Source organism: Uranotaenia lowii, chromosome 2, assembly GCF_029784155.1.
Source record: "Uranotaenia lowii strain MFRU-FL chromosome 2, ASM2978415v1, whole genome shotgun sequence".
Taxonomy (NCBI): domain Eukaryota; kingdom Metazoa; phylum Arthropoda; class Insecta; order Diptera; family Culicidae; genus Uranotaenia; species Uranotaenia lowii.
The window spans coordinates 195499973-195519377 of record NC_073692.1 but is presented as its reverse complement, the minus strand read 5'-3'; the positions used below and the strand labels follow the sequence as shown (position 1 = coordinate 195519377).

Sequence of the window (19405 nt, the reverse complement as noted above, 5' to 3'; positions counted from 1 at the left end):
GAGGCTTTCACCTATCAAACGGTGTATAATTTATCACGGCGATCGGCAGCGCAAGCTTTATTTTTGCTTTCGAAAAATAAATAGAGTAAATCGAAAAAATTTTATCATCTAATTTTGGGTTTCCAATTAAGCGAAACTTTATTAGTTCATGATATTAAGGACGTTTTTTATCTCTAAACTGTGAATAAGATTATAATACATCACTTCTGTATAAACATTTATAAATTTTTAAAAATTTATATGCTTTCTTAAGTTGTTTTGGGCTGAGAATAAAAAAAATCTATTTTTAATTCTTGCGTTAAAGTTGTCGTTCATGTTTGTTTCATAAAAGGTGTGAAAAAGGTCCTAGAAAATATCAAAATACATCATAACGTTCCTAGAATATTGGAGAATCGATCCCAACATAAAAAATTTGGTTGTCGCTGACTTGAAAAATGGACTTTTTCCGGCTTTTTGGGGATTTGAACCACTGTGCGGCGTAGCAAACGACGTAGAGGAACCAAAAACTTCCTGGTGGTGTTCGGGATCCAAAACAACAAGATTACGACGGTCCTCCTGCGAGATAGAGGGTTAAGTGCGGGCCTTGCGAGCCCGTGACTGCAAAAAATGTCTCCGCACGATGAGGGAAGTCGGCTGGCAACAATGGCATCGCAGCCAAAGCTGATAAGAAACGGAATGGGCCCGGATAAGTTTGCCGATTACCTACAACGGTTGATTGTCCGGATCTGGGACACAGAACAGCTATAGGAAGACTGGAAGAAGGGGGTAATATGGCCCATCCACATAAAGGGCGACAAATTCGACTGTGAGAAATAACGAGCGATCACTGTCCTAAATGCCGCCTTCAAAGTGCTGTAGCGAATCCTACTTCGCCTCCTAACATCGCAAGGAACAGATTCGTGGGAAATCATCAGGCAGGCTTCATGGAGGGACGGCCAACGACGGACCAGATCTTCCCATTACAACAAATCCTCCAAAAGTGCCGTGAAGTCCCTACGCACCACCTATTCATCAACTTCAAAGCTGCATACGACACGATCGACCGTGACGAGCTATGGAAAATCATGAACGATAACGGTTTCTCCGGGAAGCTGACCAGACTGATTAAGGCGACAAATTCTATTAGTTCGGAACCATATAAAGCGTCTTCAGGAGTACCTCAAGGTAGTCACTTGGGACCCGTTCTCTTCATTCTATTGATGAACAGCTTACCAGAAGTGCTTTTGAACGCATTTGTGCTTATCTATGCCGACGATGTAAAATTATTCATGCCTGTTAAAAGGATTAATGATTGCGAAAAACTTCAACGTGATTTGAATGCGTTCACAGATTTTACGACCAGATCAAAACTGAAACTGAACGACTCAAACTGCGCAGTCATATCATTTACGAGGAGCTTCACACCGATCCAACATACTTACTCTCTAGGCAGAGAAGAACTAAGCAGAGTTTTCAGTGTAAAAGATTTGGGTGTTAAACTGGATTCCGGATTGACTTTCAAGTACCACATAAATAGCCTAGTATCAAACGGACTCGCACTCTTTGGAGTGGTGAGGCGGTTTGCTGGAGAACTGGAAGACCCCTACGCAATAAAAAACCTGTACGTTAGCATGGTAAGATCGAAATTCGACTTTGCCAGCATAGTCTGAAGACCAATGTACCATGTGCATATAAATCGATTGGAAGCCGTCCAGAAGCGATTTGTGAAATTCGCAGTTAGGAATCTTGTTTGGGCAGACGACATGCCAGAGTATAAAAATCTGTGTCACTTGTTAGATCTGGATTAGTTAGAGAACCGGCACCGTATCAACGATTTTTTATTCTTTTTAAAAATAGATCGTGGTATCGCTAATTCGACCATTTTGAGTTCCCGATTGGCGGCTGATTCCAGTACCTTGGCTCTTAGACGACGTAGACGTTACGCTCTTGAAAATCGAAGAACAAATTACAGTCGTAACGAGCCAGCATTCCGATTTATGAGACAAGCTCACAGCATTAATAATATTATAGATTTAAACTCCAGTGTTCAAACAATGAAAAATCAGTATGTGTTATATTTAAGGAGGCAACTATATAAAAGATATTTCTTAAGATATCGGGATGACGGCCTCAGCCTATATATCCATCAATAAATCAATCAATGTATATGTTTATGTAAATGTGAATTGAATTATTCTATGAGAAATTTAAGAATGATCTTGTTTTTTTATGATTGTCTTGTGAAAACTATGAAATTGGTAACACAGAGATTAAAAACTGTTTTTAACTGGTTCATCAAGAGGATAAAATATAATTTTATTTGCGGTTAGGGAACATGCACAGCTGTTCAATTTTTTTAAATAAAACGCTTTAAAATATCGTACGTACATAATTATCAGCATAACAATTTTATCCACGATATCAATGTTTACCTAATTTTTACCAAACAAGACTTAATCGAACTGAAATATACCAACATTGAATCAAAACTAATTTTTACTCTAGCCCTAAAATATACTGAAAACGATTGAACACCACCGACCGTCTCCACGCGCAGCGTCATAAAAAAGAGAAAAGATGTCTTTTACAACGCGCCATGGTAAGTCGCCCGGGAATCGGTTTACTCGAAAATTGTTGAGGTAAGCCGCCACCATTCGTTCGTTGTTTTTTTTTTTAAAAAAAAAGCTATCGTAAGATAGAAGAAAAATTTCGCTTCTCCGAAAAAAGTCCAATAAAGGGGAGTTTTGAGTAGTTGCCTGACTGAGCTGAGCTCGCCCCCCAAAAGGACCTTACACTACCAGGCAGCGATCGACCGCGAATATTATTACAACGATGTCTAGTTACTACGTACTTTAGGCAGGCTATAGGGGGAGTCCGTCCGGTGTGATTAAGTATATTGCCGGTTTGCCCGAGATTCTATTCTCAAGGAAACATCGTCGTTTGTCGATATGCGACTGCCGTTGTTGTTGCTGAGGAATGCCTCTTTTCGCTATATAAACGCCGGTGCAAATGTCAAAACTATGTCATTCGAATTTCGTTCTTCATCCAGTGTAACGTTTTGTTCTAGCCAAATCCTTCGATTGGGAATACTCGAATCAAGCAGAAACAACAATGGCATTCAGAGTGAGTAGTTTGGGGTTCAAAAGTGTAAAATCCTCCCGAGGATGGAAATCTTTCGAAAACATTTATGGAAGCAGAAAATAGTGATTAATGAAAATTTAGTGAAAAAGTTATGTGTTTACAGGATTTGTTGCGATCGCTGACCTGTGCCAATGAAATTTTGAAAAACTTTATGCTGATTTCAATGTGAAAAAACAGCTAAACAATTGTTGATTTCTAACAGCATTCAGTGATAAAGAAAAACTCAGTGAAAAATGATTCAATGAAAATCTGATCGTTGTCGTTAGTCAATATATTAAAAATTCATTGTGATTGTTATATTTTCAACCGCCATGAAGTGGCTGAAACATTGATTCCAAACTAGTTTTCCATTGATCATTTTTGTTGTTTTATTCTTTTTATAAAAAAAAGTCACTTTGGACCTTATCTTAGGCATTAATAGCATAATTGATCTAAAGTGTAACAGTAAAAGCTCGAAAATTGTTTATAACTACAGCATTCTTAAATTGAATACCGAATTCTCATGTTTAAAGTTTAAAATTTATCCATGGAGGCTAGCCAAGTTGACTAAACCAACGTTTTATACATGAAGGTAGCGTTAATCTTTCGACATCGGAAAAGTTTCGAAAAATAATTATTTGTACAAAAAGTTACAAAAAGTTGATTTTGAAAGCACGAGTGGTCCTGAAATGTTGGATAATTACGACGCGTGTTGAAAAAAATCTAGTTGTGCTACGAGTTGCTTAAACATTTTTTTCCGCAGAATCTAGACCTGAAGAAACAGGTTGTAGATTTTTTTAGAATCTAAACCATGTCGAAAACTAGCATTTCTCAACACAGTTTTGAAAACAGTATCAAAAGGTTCTATTTTTCGACACCGTTTTTTTTTTTTTTTTTTTTTTTTTTGTAGGAAAAGCCTTTATGCCTTTATGAAACAAAAGTTAACTTTGGAAAACGACTAGGTATAATGTGCCAAACTAAAATGTGCCAAAAGGGTCTATAAAAAATTAACAGAGTTTCAGGTATGACCTGCAAAAAATGTTGATGGGCAAATTAGATACAAACCTAAAGTGAATATTATGTTCGTCCATGTGTTTGAATGCCTAATCTGGATCTCCTAATTTTTTTCTTTTTCCAAACAAATCAGAGATCAAGTTTCTATCAATTAGTTACATTTTTAGTTTTATTTTGATTTCTATTTTATTTTCAAATTTTGATTGCATGAATAGATTTTTGTGAAAGTTGACCATCCTCAAGACCAAACATTTTTAAATTGTTGACCAAATTTGAAGTTTTTTGAATGGAAATTGAAAAATACAGCGAATTTTGTGATGCTACGTAAAGTTTCGTTTTACGGGAAAAGCTGTATTTTTTCGGTCATTTAACAGTCCTCAAATTTTGTGGAGTGTTAGTTGGACAGTTGAACTAGGTTATTTGAAAAATCATGGAAAAATACAAACCGAAAGAGAGAAGGCAGCTTGTCAAAGTGAGAAGAGAGTGCGCTGTTTCACGCGATTTAATTTTTTAACGCTACTGTAAATATGAGCTCTAGAATGTCGCGCCAAGTCGGTTCAAATTTTCTTTGGAGAACAGGTCATTTTGTTTGCTTTTTTATCATAATTAGTTGAAATCTGATTTATTTTTTTAAATAACTAACAGAAAATGATGACAGTGAAACAAATTTATCCTGCTGTTTAAATCAGAAAACAAAAATTGATCGTTTTTTTTGTTGAGAGAGCTATGTTGCCTAGAGACATTTCGCTCAAAATGTACTCATTGCGTATTAAATGACAATAAGCAGTCAAAATATAACCTTTGAACCACAATAACTTTTACTTTTACTTAAAATCCCATTCATGCTCGAGACTCATCAAACCCCTACCCATGCACTATGGGGATTGAGCCGGCAAAAAGTCAAAAACTAAACTTTATCGATTAATAGTTGATAACTTAATATTGGACTAAGATATCCCCAGTTTTTTAACTCGTTATCTTGGAAATAGAACCCACCACAGACATCAGACTTTGAACATTTTTAAAATGGATTTGATGAAGAAATAATATTAAATCCCATATGTCTCTACTAAAACATACTTTCTGTTCATTTAAACAACACAACTTGAAAGCTTATTTTTAAAGCTTTCATACGAGCCGTTCAAAATTTTAACATACATGATACATGATAACAATGATTATAATATATTTTATTTTTACAAAAGTTACAAACTTTAAAGGCGGGTTAAAAAATGTCCCACCTTGTCCCAAACTCTTTTTACATTTATGATTTTGTTTTGGGTCTTAAAAATTAAATGAAAGAGTTTACAGGCACGTTAAAGAACCGATTTCAAAGCTATCATAAAATAGAGCCAGACAAATAATAAAAATGTGTAATTTTGTCAAGAAATATTTGTTCGCATGATTCATCAATCATTTCACAAATTACGCTCTTGAGTCTTGAGTTTTATGAAATGTTCAGAAAAAAACTTTAATTTAATTATCAATTAGTCTAAATAAACGGATTTAAATCGGAATAGGAAGTAGAATAACAACAGTAGAAAATAACACCAATCATCTTACTTTAAATGTAATTTTAAAACAATTTTTCCACGAAAGTATCTTAAGTAAGTTAACATAGTATTTTTCATACAGAATGTTCAACATTTACAAAAGAGTTGAAAACACTAAATAATACTTTTTGCGACCTCATTGTATTCAGCTGCCCCATAGTGGTCGGATCCTACTAAAATTTGGTGTGTGACCTTCTGGTAAACTAATAATCAATTTAAGCATTGAGCAAGTGAGATTTATCATGATTTTTTTCTATACAAAGATTATTCAAAAACACAATTATTACTGTTTTAGTAAAATTACCATAACTGATTCAATTACTAACTGATTTAAAAAAAAATCACTTAGAATCTTTGTTTTAATATGACATTTAAGATCCATAGAAGATCTGATTTTTAAAATGCCACCATCGAGGCTCAAACTGTCGAAAACACAAAATTTTCTCTTAAAAAAATCATTTTTCATAATTTTTTCTATCACAAAATCACTACACAGCAAAATTATTTCCTGTAAAATTACGCAAATGTCCTGTAACAAAAAGGAGCAGGACATTTACCGTAATTTTACTGGTCGAAAAACAAATTACGTGACATTTAATTTTTAGTGTACAACTTTTTTACAGGTCATTTGCTGTAATAATAAATGAATCTTCGTTAACTTTCAAGGAAAACAATTTAAAATTACATGTTTTGTTAATTACAGCTTGATTTATTTTAAAGGTTGCAGTTTCCGTTACACGTAATAGTCAAAAAAATTTCTGTGTACTTTAAACAATACTGTTAATTATACTCATAAAAAACTCTTCTATATCATGACAACTTATTTTGTAACGACTTTTAATTATTGAAGTACACCAATTCCAGACTAATTTCGATTTGGGGCAAAGTATAATTCTATGTTCGTTCGTATCCATTACATAACATTCATCACAGGAACACTTTCAATATAGAAACATTCAGATTGTTGTATTTTTTTTTAAAGGAATGTTTCCATTTCAGTAGTATATGATATAAATATTTGCTATTCTTGCATCACAGCATGCGAAAACAGAACATGTTTTGTAAAAATACTTGAAGGCCGCAGATCTTGAAAATGTTTTTGCATGGTGAAGTTTTCGAAATGTGCTAGAAGTGCCAAAATTTCTACCACTTTTGTCCAACACGAGTGAATTTGTTCTAAGTACAAGCATTGACCATACTGACTGAACACTCGATTTTGTTTTCTGGATAATTTTTCCAACTGTTCGCAATATCGATTCTAGAGTGCGCATCGATCGATTTGAAGAAATTCCAGTTAGGAAATGCCACCCAACTTTTGAAAAAACAGGCAATTTCTACGATAAAATCGAGCTAAACAGGTACATTTTTCCTACAGGGCATTTTTTGTCACATTTTTCAGGTTCGCCACCTGCCGTCGGTATTGCGAACCTACGAAATCTAACAAAAAAAATTAGACAGAAAATCTTTGAATTTTTGTTCTAAGTGTCATGTCAGTGTGATCAGTGCTAAAAGTGTCAAAATATCTACCACTATTTTCCAACACGAATGAATTTGCTCTAAGTACAAGTGCTTTTTTATTTTTCTTAAATATCATATTTGGAGCATAGCTCAAAAACTGTTCAACTGAGCTATTTTGGAATTCGGGTTCAGCGTTCGATTTCACAACTTTAGTGATCTTTAGCTTACAACAGATTTACAACTGTTTTGATGAGCTATCGAAAATTAGCACTGAAAACACCTTAAAATTCTCATATAATCTAGTTAACGACAATAGTTATGCAGTTTATACAACCAGTTTTCATGGTATTTTGACGACTAATAGTATATAAAAAAATTGTTTATTTACAATTAGTCGTTAAAATACAAATTCTAAATGAAGGAAGTAAACTGCAAAATAACAACAGATCGCCAGATGAAGTGAAATCTTTTATTCTAAAGAGTGTTTCAGTTTTGAAATAAATTTTGTTTTGTTGACATCAAGCTTCATGAAAATCATGTATGCAATTGAAATTATCCTTATCAGAACTTTGCGCTCTCGCGCGATTTTCTTTTAATCCCCCCTTACATTATTTTTTTATCCTAGATTGATTTTTGGAAATACGAAAATTAAAGAAAGATCTGCAACAGTTAATCTGTAGGGGAGAATGAGGATACTTGATCTCTGGGGTTACTTGATTCCTTCGCTATATCTCGAAACAGGAATGTCTGACAAATATCAAATGTTCTAGAAAAATGTGCCAAACATTGCAAAACAACAATGCTGTTATCCTTAAAAAATTTAAACATTTTAATTTTCGAGTTATTGAACTTCGTTTGATATTTTTAGCAAAATGTGACTTGAGGATTTTCTTTTAGCACTTTAAAATGTTTCTCACATGAAAAAAATATTATAAAAATATTTATTCCAATATTTCAATCCTTAAAGTATAAAATTAATTTCATAATGCCGTATTTTCAAAGCAATAGTAAACTCTCAATTTTTAATAAGAAGTTTTCCAAAATGTACATATGTTATGGGTATAATTGATCCCTAAAGTCCAAAGAGATGTATTTTTCATCTGAATGGATCGTGATCATTGGTTATCATGAATTTTGCTAACATCTGACCAATAACTCATGTTTATCGAGTAATTATCGGATAAAAAGGGCTAAAAATACTATATTTATCTTCAAACTAGAAAATAGCGCCTTAAAGTATGCAATGAATCCAGGGTAGAAGACTAACTTTTATAATTCTCTTCATCTGATACTTACAAACTGTGTGATGAGAACTAATATGGCAAGAAATAGTCAACGGACCTTTTATCTTCGAATTTTATAAGATTTTTGCCTAGCGTCAGGACATCCTGGATAAGGGATCATATCTCCTTTAGTAAAGGATCAAGTCTCCTGTAACTTAAAAGATATAACTTTTTTTTTTAGTCTCACGAAACGCTTCTAACTCATCTTATAGTTTATATATCGTTCTAACATTTGGAGCATATAAACTTGAAATTACACGCTGTTAGAAAATGCATAAGACGGCGAGTTGCTAAATTTTCCCAAAAAGATATGAAAAAATTAGAAAAGGGGATCAAGTATCCCCATCATCCCCTAAATAAATAATCAAATAAAACATGATTGTCGAAAACTTAAACTGGTTGTCAAAAACTAGATAACTGAAAGGGTTCTAAAGAGGCGTTAAAACGGTTAAAACTTGATTTGTTGACTTATAGCCGAAATAAAGGGCTTACAGAAGTAGAAAATTTTCCATTCCGTAAGAATAAATACTCTCAAGCTTGAAAAATCAATTTTAAAATTTGTTTTACATGTTCATTAGGAAAAACTGCATCGAAACTGTCGAAAACTAGGTATATTACTTTATAGTAGATCATATATCTTGTAACAGTTCAGACCAAAGTACAAAAACAACCATATATAAAATATGTAGAGATATTGCAAAATCCATTTATGAAGACTTGTACCTATACCTGACATTTAAAATTTATTTTTTGCTGCATTATTTTCACATACTCTTTCCAAAAAATTTCATTCAAAAGCTCAACAGGATACAACATTTTTGGTAACCTTTGTACAGGATAGTCAGACCCGAATAACCTCTGAGGTTACAAGGTCTTAAATAAATATCATCATCATTGTATCGTCTGTACAGGATAAGGAATGTTCTTGAGCTTCTACAAAAAAAAACCTGGATAAGTTAGAAACCTGATTAGGTGAGAGAAAAACATCAGTCTCTTGGACTCTCGCTTACCCAGGTTTGACTGTATTTTGAAACAACTCCTAATAAATCTAATAGCGTATTTGTTTATTCCGAGTGTTGACCCAAGTGCTGTCTTCGTGTTTGTTTATTCGGCAAGTTTTGCACTGGTTTTGATCAAGTGTCGCATTGCCAACGGGCGGTCCCACATGGCGCTCCAAAAATTTTGCCAGTGATGCGATAGAGCATGTGATAGAGTGAGGTAGCTTTCTCTTGGTGCAAAACTCACCCATGATTCTCTGAAGTAAATTTTCTATTGAATAACTTTGCCGAAAATCGTTACGTGGCATTTTTACAGATAACCGAGCCATACTCTGTTGAATGAAGGTATTTCTTTTAGCATTGGAGGCAGTTCATCTCAACATGCAACACTTAAATTAGAGGGAAATCATCTATGAGCATAATCGTCAGGCAATGTATCGTTTTTACCAGGCAGCGTTGCGAGTTTAATTGAACTGTCTTCAATGCCAAAAGACATACCTTTAATCAACAGGTTATAGTCTTGAGAATATGCACATTGCATATCTTTTTGCATCTAATGAACAATGTTCAGTTAAAATTTGCAAAACTGTACATTAGACTGCCCCGAATTTGTATAGGAAATTTCAAGCTTGTGAAATGTTATGCGCTGCAGGCTAAACTTGATCCTAGGCCTAGTACAAGGTTTCATGCCAAATTTGAGCCAGATCGGATAACGGGAAAGGGTCGCTCAACGATCCTAAAGTTTGTATGGGATTTTGAGACATTTTGTTCGGAAGGAACATTGAAATTCAGTTTTTCATAAATAACTAAGCTTAATAACTTCTTTATCTTAACTCGAATCGAAATGCAGTCTTCGGATGAAATATTTTTAATAGTTTAGGCTTTAAGAAAAACTATTCAAATCGGCCAAAGGGAACCAAAGTTATTTATAAAAAACTGGATTTTCATGTTCCTCCCGAACAAAATGTTTCAAAATCCCATACAAACTTTAGGCTCGTTGGGCGACCCTTTCCCGTGATCCGATCTGGCTCAAATTTGGCATGAGACCTTGTAATAGGCCTAGGATCAATTTAAACCTGCAGCGCATAACTTTTTCAAATGTCGGATCATTTAGGGCACTCTACTGTACATAATATTTTTATTTAAATTACTTTTATCAGACTCAGCTGTTTAGCTACCGTAAACTGGGGGAACTTTGATCAGCGGGGTAACTTTGATCAACATGCAATTTTTGCAGGTAATCATCAGTTTCTATGTATAAAGTTTAAATATCTGAAAACTGTTGACTACATTTGAAAGCCTGTAAATTGAGTTACAAATGAGCAAAATTTCGTTTTTATTAGGATATTTTTAACAATACTCAAAATATAATTTTAAAATCATAAAATATCTGGATTTTTGAAGGCTCACAAACAAACATCTCTCCTGATCAAATTTGAACATTTAGGAGCAAAAGGGTTGTTTTATGCGAAAGTTCAACTTTTTTCTTTGTTTAGGTTAAGTTTAAGTGTTATTTTTATAGTCATTTGATTATATTTTCTGGATATTATAAAAAACGGTCATTTCCCATGAAAAAGCCCGTATAGAAAAAATAGCTAAAAACCCTATCAAATGGTTAAGTTTGAAGAAACAAAGAAATGAGAACAGTACGAGGACTTAGGGAGTTGCATGAAGGTAAAATTTTATTTGTTTTTGAGGCCAAAAAATATTGGGAAATGTTTATAATTTTTGCCCCTAAATGTATGCAATTACATTGTCCATCTTTCGAGTATTTTTGGTTTTGAAAAAAAACGTTGAAAAATTTAATTGCGTCCAAACAATTAATTACTGTTATCGATGTTTTGAGCCTTCTGTGCTGAATGGCATCAAAACAATCAATTTGAAGATGTTGAGATACGTAAAAACCTTAGTGATCAAAGTTACCCCGAAACTCGAAATCTGGTTTTGTAACAAACATTTAATTATAACCACCAATGTCGATTGAATTTACTGCAATCAATGATCATGTTTAATACTCCTCACTTCAGTAAGGGTTTTAAAGCTTTTAGGTATTACGAAAAAGCAACCCCTTTCAAAATATTCAAAAACGAATGAAAAAAGTGATCAAAGTTCCCCCAGTTTACGGTATGTCATTAGAATTCAAATGATTTTTCTTATTCTCTGTATCGGTGATTACTGTAGAACTCCATGAACTAATTAATGTAACTTTTAACATTATTTCCATATTTTCCAGCTTATCCCCCTCTTTGCGGTCCTCGCTATGGCCAGCGCCGGACTTATCCAGCCAGCGTACCAGCAACAGGCTTTCCACGCCGCCTCTCCGGTTTACCATCAGCAACCACTGCTGAAGACTTTCGCTCAACCTGCCGTCGTCAAGACCGTGGCCCAGCCAGCTTACGTTAAGACTACCATTGCTCAACCTACCATCGTTAAGACCCTGGCCCAGCCTACCTACGTCAAGCAGATCGAAGAATACGCCCCGGCCAACTACGAATTCTCCTACTCGGTCCATGACGAGCACACCGGAGACATCAAGAGCCAGCACGAAACCCGCCACGGAGATCAGGTCCAGGGTCAGTACACCCTGATCGATGCCGATGGCCACCACCGCATTGTCGACTACACTGCCGATGACCACAACGGATTCAACGCCGTCGTCCGACGAGAGCCAACCGGAGTCAAGATTGCCCAGCCGGTGCAGAAGATCATTGCCCAGCCAATCCAGAAGGTCCAGATTGCCCAGCCCTCGTACTACAACGGACACTACTAAACGCACTGATGATTCCCCTAATAGATTGGAAATGTTCAACTCACTCATCCCTGAACGAACTGCAACTTAGAATTAGGTAGTTGAATTTTCGTAACGAAATCATATTGTTAAATCTATTTTATGAAAAAAAAAATCCGGTCGGTGTTTCATTACTTTTTCTACGTCTCTCAAGAAAGTCCTTGTCTCAAATTACAACCTCATCTTGGGTCATGGCCCCAATATGTTATTAAATCATATCTCGTTCCATTGACTCAAATCTCTAGAAACCACCTGTTAATCAGTTTACCTCAATAATGGTGGAGGTTCGACCAAACTTCAATCGTCCATTCTTGAACATTCAAGTTAAAAATTTGCCCCCCAACCAAATCAGCTTCATAAATTTCCTGAAAAAAAATCCTCATCTAACCTTTGATGTCTGTTTCGAGTGTTGTTGGTCTGCACCAATTCCGGATGTCTACGACGATCGACGACAACGACGATGATTGATTTATGATGTGACACTGAAACTCTTTTGCTTCCGTTTAGAGGTGCAGCACTCTTCAGCCTAAATAAATTGACAAATGCCCGTAGGCCTTTCCGGAACAACAAATTGCTGCCGTTCGCGTCGATTGCTTGAAAAAGCTCCGCGATTAACGGGTTGACTTTGAACTTGATTTATCATCAACTCATTTAGTGTTATTAGTTAGCTTACAAAGAGCTTAAGGAGCTGCCAGTAGTGTGAAAAGTTTAGTAGATTATCCGAATCGAGTTATTTGAGAAGTACAATTAGGAACGTTTAGTGTTATTGTATGAAATTGTTGGCGCAAGGTGCTGTTTTTGATAAGGTGAAGGTACCTACAGCTTGGGTTACCATACGTTCTACTTTAGTAAGAAATGCCCTACTTTTTAACTCTTTAATTTAACCATACTGCTTTAGACCCTAAATCTCCATAATTTGTTTCTTTTTGTTCTACTAACAATCATATTGATTATTAGTAAATAAGCAATGAAGTTGCGATAGTTTTTTGCTTCAACAATGTTTAATTCAAAACTGCTGAAGCACAACTTATTTGAAAATGTTCCTAACATGCTTCAGAAATTCAAACACACAAAAACGAGAGCTGAAACAGTAAAGTAAGTGGAATATTTGGATTCAGTAGACCGATATTTCGGATCTCTCGGTAAAAAAAAGTCTAACCTAAAAAAGTTACTTTCAGCTTTTGCTTCGATCGCTGGATCTAATTTCTCAATGAACCTACCTACCAACCTAAAGATCTAACAACAGAAAACTGGTTTGAATGGTTCGTTTAAGCCTATCGATTCAAAGAACAATTATGAATTTTGAAAATCTTTGAAATTGTATCAGTATTAAATAGGTTACGAAAATATGAGCCCCATTTACTTCTCTTCAACCATGTGTCCTAGTTTTCTACATTTTATTAAAACGTTCTCCTTTTTTCTAGGTAGATGATGTATTTTAATAACAGTGGAAATTTTACTTGAACAATGCAAGCATAGCATTGTAAAAATATGATTTGTGAGCCTTTTTGACAATTAATGTTTGAGAACATACTTTTACTAAATTGTTTTTACCTTAAAAAACTCCCAAAAAATTTAATTTAGTCGAAGTTATGACAAGTTTAGCCAATTGTCCTCCTTCGGCACAAAAACAAAAAATTTGACTTTTTATCAATCCACCACAATTTCCGCTTAATGGCACAATTCCAAATCCACTTGAAACTTTGCGGAACTTATTGAAGTGCCATGCAGTCGAGAATTGTCATTTTTATTTTTCTCAATGGAGGAGGCGTATTGGAGTCAGTTTATATAAAAATAAGATAAAATAGCTCTAGAATGAATTGGCAACTGTTTATTCACACGCAAAATAATTCGCACGTCGTGGCTACGTGAAAAACTATATAATTATTATCCAATTAATATTCACGTAAATTGTACGACTAAAATAAGTAACGTTTGACAATGCTCCTAAAAAAGTGAAACTTTTTATTTGGTTTGAACCTTAATGTGAACTCGAACAAAACGGAATAAATCTACTAAATGGAATACAGCAAATGAAACATACATATTATCAACATACAGTTATTTATGGAACAGGTTATTGGATTTTTGGATTTGGATAGGATTTTTAAAGACCCGTTGAGTTGAAATTCTTAGGTTTAATTTTGATAAAACTAAGCGGGACGATTCGAGTAAAAGGAAAGAAGGGAAATGTAAAGAAAACTAGGAAAAATGGAAAATGGACGCCAAGTTGAACATGGTAAGACGAAGTTACCGGGTCTGCTAGAGCATTAACTGCAATCAATTGTCATGTTTAATATTCCTCACCTAAGTAAGTGTTTTAAAGCTTTTAGGTGTTACGAAAAAGCAACCCCTTCCAAAATATTCAAAAATGAATGAAAAAAGTGATCAAAGTTCCCCCAGTTTACGGTACCGTAAACTGGGGGAACTTTGATCACTTTTTTCATTTATTTTTGAATATTTTGGAAGGGATTGCTTTTTCGTAATACATAAAAGCTTTAAAACCCTTACTGAGGTGAGGAGTATCAAACATGATCATTGATTGCAGTTAATTCAAACGACATTTGTGGTCATAATTAAATGTCTGTTACAAAACCAGATTTCGAGTTTCGGGGTAACTTTGACCACTTTGGTTTAAACGTATCTCAACATCTTCAAATTTATTGTTTTGATGCCTTTTAGCATAGAAGGCTCAAAATATCGATAACAGTATTTTTTGTTTGGACTCGATTGAATTTTTCAACGTTTTCTTTCAAAAACAAATATACTCAAAAGATGGACAATGTTGCTGCATACATTTAGGGGCAAAAATTATAAACATTTCTTTATATTCTTTGGCCTCAAAAACAAATGAAATTTTATCTTCATGCAATTCCCTGAGTCCTCGCACTGTTCCTATGTTCTTTTTTCTTCAATCTTAATAATTTAATAGGGTTTTTAGCCATTTTTTCTATTCGAGCTTTTTCATGGAAAATGACCGATTTTTTTCAATATCCAAAAATTATCACCAAATGACCATAAAAATAACACTTAAGCTAAACCCAAACCAAGAAAAAAGTGGAACTTTCACATTAAACAACCCATTTGCTCCTAAATGCTTAAACTTGATCAGGAGAGATGTTTGTTTGTGAGCCTTCAAAAACCAAGATATTTTAAGATTTTAAAATTACAATTGAAGTTATATAAAAAATCTTCTAATAAAAACCAAATTTAGCTTATTTGTGACTTAATTAATAGGATTTCAAACGTAGTAAACAGTTTTCAGATATTTTAACTTTAAACTTAGTTATCGATGATTATCTGCAAAAATTTCATGTTGATCAAAGTTACCCCGCTGATCAAAGTTCCCCCAGTTTACGGTACTTAACATGAAAAGTGTGCTTTTGTTTTACATATTTTGTCTAAATATAAGAGAGTTTTGATCCACTTTTTTGTTGGAAAGTTTTTTTTTTTGTGATCGATATTCCAGGGGCAGCATATTTCTATGATGAACTTTTAATATGACCTGGAAGTATTTAAAATAATATTAACTCCTGTCTGTTCACATGGTGGAACAAGGGAAAACGCGCCATTAAGCCATGAAACATCTACCATTTATGAATTTTATCTCCAAAATGGCCAGAAAGTATATCCCGAGTGTTTAATCTGAAGCGGATATACAAAATTATTAAAAAGGTCTTTGTAAATCAAGGTCTTTTGGTTGAACAGCATTCAGGGAAATTGAAGTAGCAATTAATTTTTTCAGAGAATATGAAAGTTGAACTGTGGTGATATCCGTTTGCACTTGCCCCAGTGTTTCATTTTTGAAAATTAAGATTTACAAAAAAGACACCTAAATTGTTTTAAGGTTTTGAGTGATATTTACATGAAAATTTCCAGAAAATAAAATTAACTTTTGAAACCATCGAAGCCTGAACAGATTATTTCTTTTCGATCTATTAAATTTTAAAAAATCTGCTTTTCAATTGAATGTTATTGAATCTTGAAAATATTACATAATCCTGAATGAAATCGCAGAGCACCACCAACAATGTTTAGGAAATTTTGAAATCAGAACATCCCACCCGAGCAGACTTTGATGCCAAAAATTGATAGCAAACTGAAACCACATTAAGGTATCAACAGCAAATTGTTGGCAAAATTTGGTGTAGAATTTAATTTGATAGCAATACAGGCATAATTGAGGTGTCAATTTTTTCTAATTAAAATCAAAGCTGAGACCAAAGTTATAGCATCATTTGCTATAGCTCACCCAATAGCAAAAATAGGCATCATTGAGGCATCTTTCGTTTTGGATAAATACAAACCAAAAATTAAAATTAACAAAACCTGGTAAAATATATACCTTTTAAATTATTTCTGCATGAAATAAAAAAAAATGATAGCAAAACGAGGCATCATCAAGCTAACCACATTTTGAATATTAGAAAAAAAAACTTCCTCTTCATGTTTATATTGATTTGTTTGTTGTTGTTTATCGTTTATTTATTTAATCCATCGGACCGAAAGTCTAAATGGATGTGATGGGAAAAGCACTAGGCAAAAAAAACCCCATCTAAGAAGAGGAGGACAAAACTAGCACTAATGGATTAACAAAATAGAAGCTAACAAAACAAAGCAAAAATTAACTTAGCATTGTAGCTCGTAAGCGGTTCACAAATGTATCACTGGACAAATTAAAATCAAATTCACTATATACATCATTGAATACTGCACACATGGCACGAATAGGCTCGTTCTGACCATAAACCGTTCGACGAAAACCAAGCCGAAGAAATTCTCGCGTTCTCAGTTGTCTAGGTACCACGTTGAAATCAATTCTTTCAAGGATGTTTGGTGCATCGATTGCACCGAGCAGCAACTTTCCAACAAACGCCGCCTTCAGGAATTCACGTCGGTCAGCGAGGCTGTCCAGTTTAAACCAGGAACATCGTTGCAGGTACGTGGGAGATTGTCCCAAAACTGGCCAGGGGTAAATCCGAAGTGCTGAGCGGGTAAATTTCGATTGCACGGATTCGATTCTCCTGATCCAGGTATCGTGGCTGGGGCACCAGACGACAGCCGCTGATTCAAGGTGCGAGCGCACTAAAGAACGATAAAGATTTCGTAGGCAACGTAGATTTGTGAATTCCTTGGTGGTTCGCAGCATAAATCCCAAATTTCTGTTTGCTTTTGCTACAACATGATTCAATTGGTTTTCAAAAGTTATTTTGGAATCCAGAAGCACACCTAAGTCCTTCACAACGGAAACTCGTTCAAGTGCGGTATCATGAAGAGTGTAATTCCAAGTCAGAGGATTCCTTTTCCGTGTAAAGCTTATCACGTTACATTTCGCCACACTGACCGTTAAGCAATTCAAATTACACCACTTAAGAAATTTACTCAACATTTGCTGCAATTCTAAGCAGTCGCTGTAGCTTTCGATTTTCCGATAAATTTTCAGGTCATCAGCATACAACATTCTACACCCCGACGGAGGAGCGTATGTTATGTCGTTGTAGTAGGTGCAGAATAGAAGAGGTCCGATGTTGCTTCCTTGTGGTACTCCTGAGTTATTCTGGAACACATGGGACTCGGCATTTCCGAGACGGACAGTAAGAGAACGATTCGTCAAGAACGATTCAAACCAGAGAATGAGTCCTTCTTCGAGTCCGAGATGTCGTAGTTTTGCGAGGAGCAAACGATGATCAATACGATCAAAGGCAGCCTTAAGATCAGTATACACTGTGTCAACTTGACCACCTTTTTCCATAGTGCGAATGCAGAATGAAGTGAACTCCAACAAGTTTGTGTTCGTCGAACGTCCCGGGTAAAACCCGTGTTGATCGACAGAAATGTACGACTTAGCGGCATTAAAAAGTCTCTGTGACACCAGGATTTCCATCACCTTAGAACAGGCACAGAGGGAAGTGATTCCCCTGTAATTCGTTATGTCGTGCTTATTACTTTTCTTGTGAACCGGGAACATAAACGACTTCTTCCAAGAACTTGGAAATTTACCAGTGTGAATGGACAGATTGAAGATAGCTGACAGTGGCTTCAACATAGCCTCAACACAATTTTTCAAAATATTAGACGGAATTCCATCAGGTCCTACAGCTGAAGACGGTTTTAGCTTTGATATCGATGCTTTAACTTCATCCTCCGAGAAAATAATTCCCGTTAGATTGAGCATGTTGCTAGGAACGTACCGCAGGGCTCTTGCGATTTTAGTAGACGAGGCATGCGAAGTACTGAAAACGCTGGCGAAATGTTCAGCAAAAAGATTACACGTCTGTTCCAAACTAGACGATTTATGCTCGCCTAAAAACATCTCCGATGGGAACCCGGTTTCCTTTCGCTTCTCGTTGACAAAAGACCAAAAACGTTTCGGGTTGTGCTTCAACATAATTTGCATGCGCTCAACGTGTTGTGAGTATCGGAGTCGATTGTAGCGTTTGTACTCATTGCTTGCAATACCAAACCTGCGTTTATTGAATGGATTTTTATCACGCGACAAGCGTCTTATAGCAGCAGCTCTTCTGCGTTTCAGCGTACGCAAATGTGCATCAGACCAAGGTGGTTTACGTAGAGGACGCTTCAATGGGACGTGATCTCGAAATGACTCGTGTAACGTAGAGGTAAAAAAGTCCACAGCCTGATCTACGTCAGTGACATTCTCGATGAACGACCAGTTGGTGCATAACAATATTTGGGATATTTGTGCAAAATCAGCTCTATAAAAATTCAATGAACATGTGTCAGTTGCGCTATCAAACGGTGTGGTTCCAGTGTAGGTTGACGCAATCAATAATGGTGGGTGATGAAGATCTGCTTTTATCAATGGTTCCATGGCGGTCGAAACGCTGCAACTTTCTGCAGCGAATTCATTGATAAAAACCAAGTCAAGGATGCGGTCACGAGAGTTGGTGACAAGGTTCATCTGCCGATTACCCAAAAGATCCATCCATTTATAAAGCACCGGCAACTCAAATTGGTAAGTATCGAATATTGAGACTCATAATTTAGTTTTGAAAAATTTGAACTCCATTAAATTAACATAATTATCGCTTTAATCGATTGAAACTCAAACCATAATTAAAAATAAAAAGAAAATTTGGTATTGAATTCACACGAAGGAAACGGAAATGGTTTGTCATTTAGCTATTTTTAATTTGAGTACCGAAATGTCACCAACCCAATAGCATAATTTAGTTTTTTTCAATTGTAGAA

At 35.1% G+C, this 19405-nt stretch overlaps 1 protein-coding gene across 1 annotated transcript; it reads left to right on the top strand.

The window, feature by feature from the left end:
* Positions 1 to 2943: 2943 nt before the first annotated feature.
* Positions 2944 to 12324, top strand: LOC129749108 (larval cuticle protein A2B-like). The gene is made up of 2 exons (XM_055743984.1): positions 2944 to 3102; positions 11639 to 12324. Exons 1-2 carry the CDS (start codon positions 3091 to 3093, stop codon positions 12173 to 12175), a joined length of 549 nt encoding a protein of 182 aa, XP_055599959.1. The 5' UTR covers positions 2944 to 3090; the 3' UTR covers positions 12176 to 12324.
* Positions 12325 to 19405: the final 7081 nt, after the last annotated feature.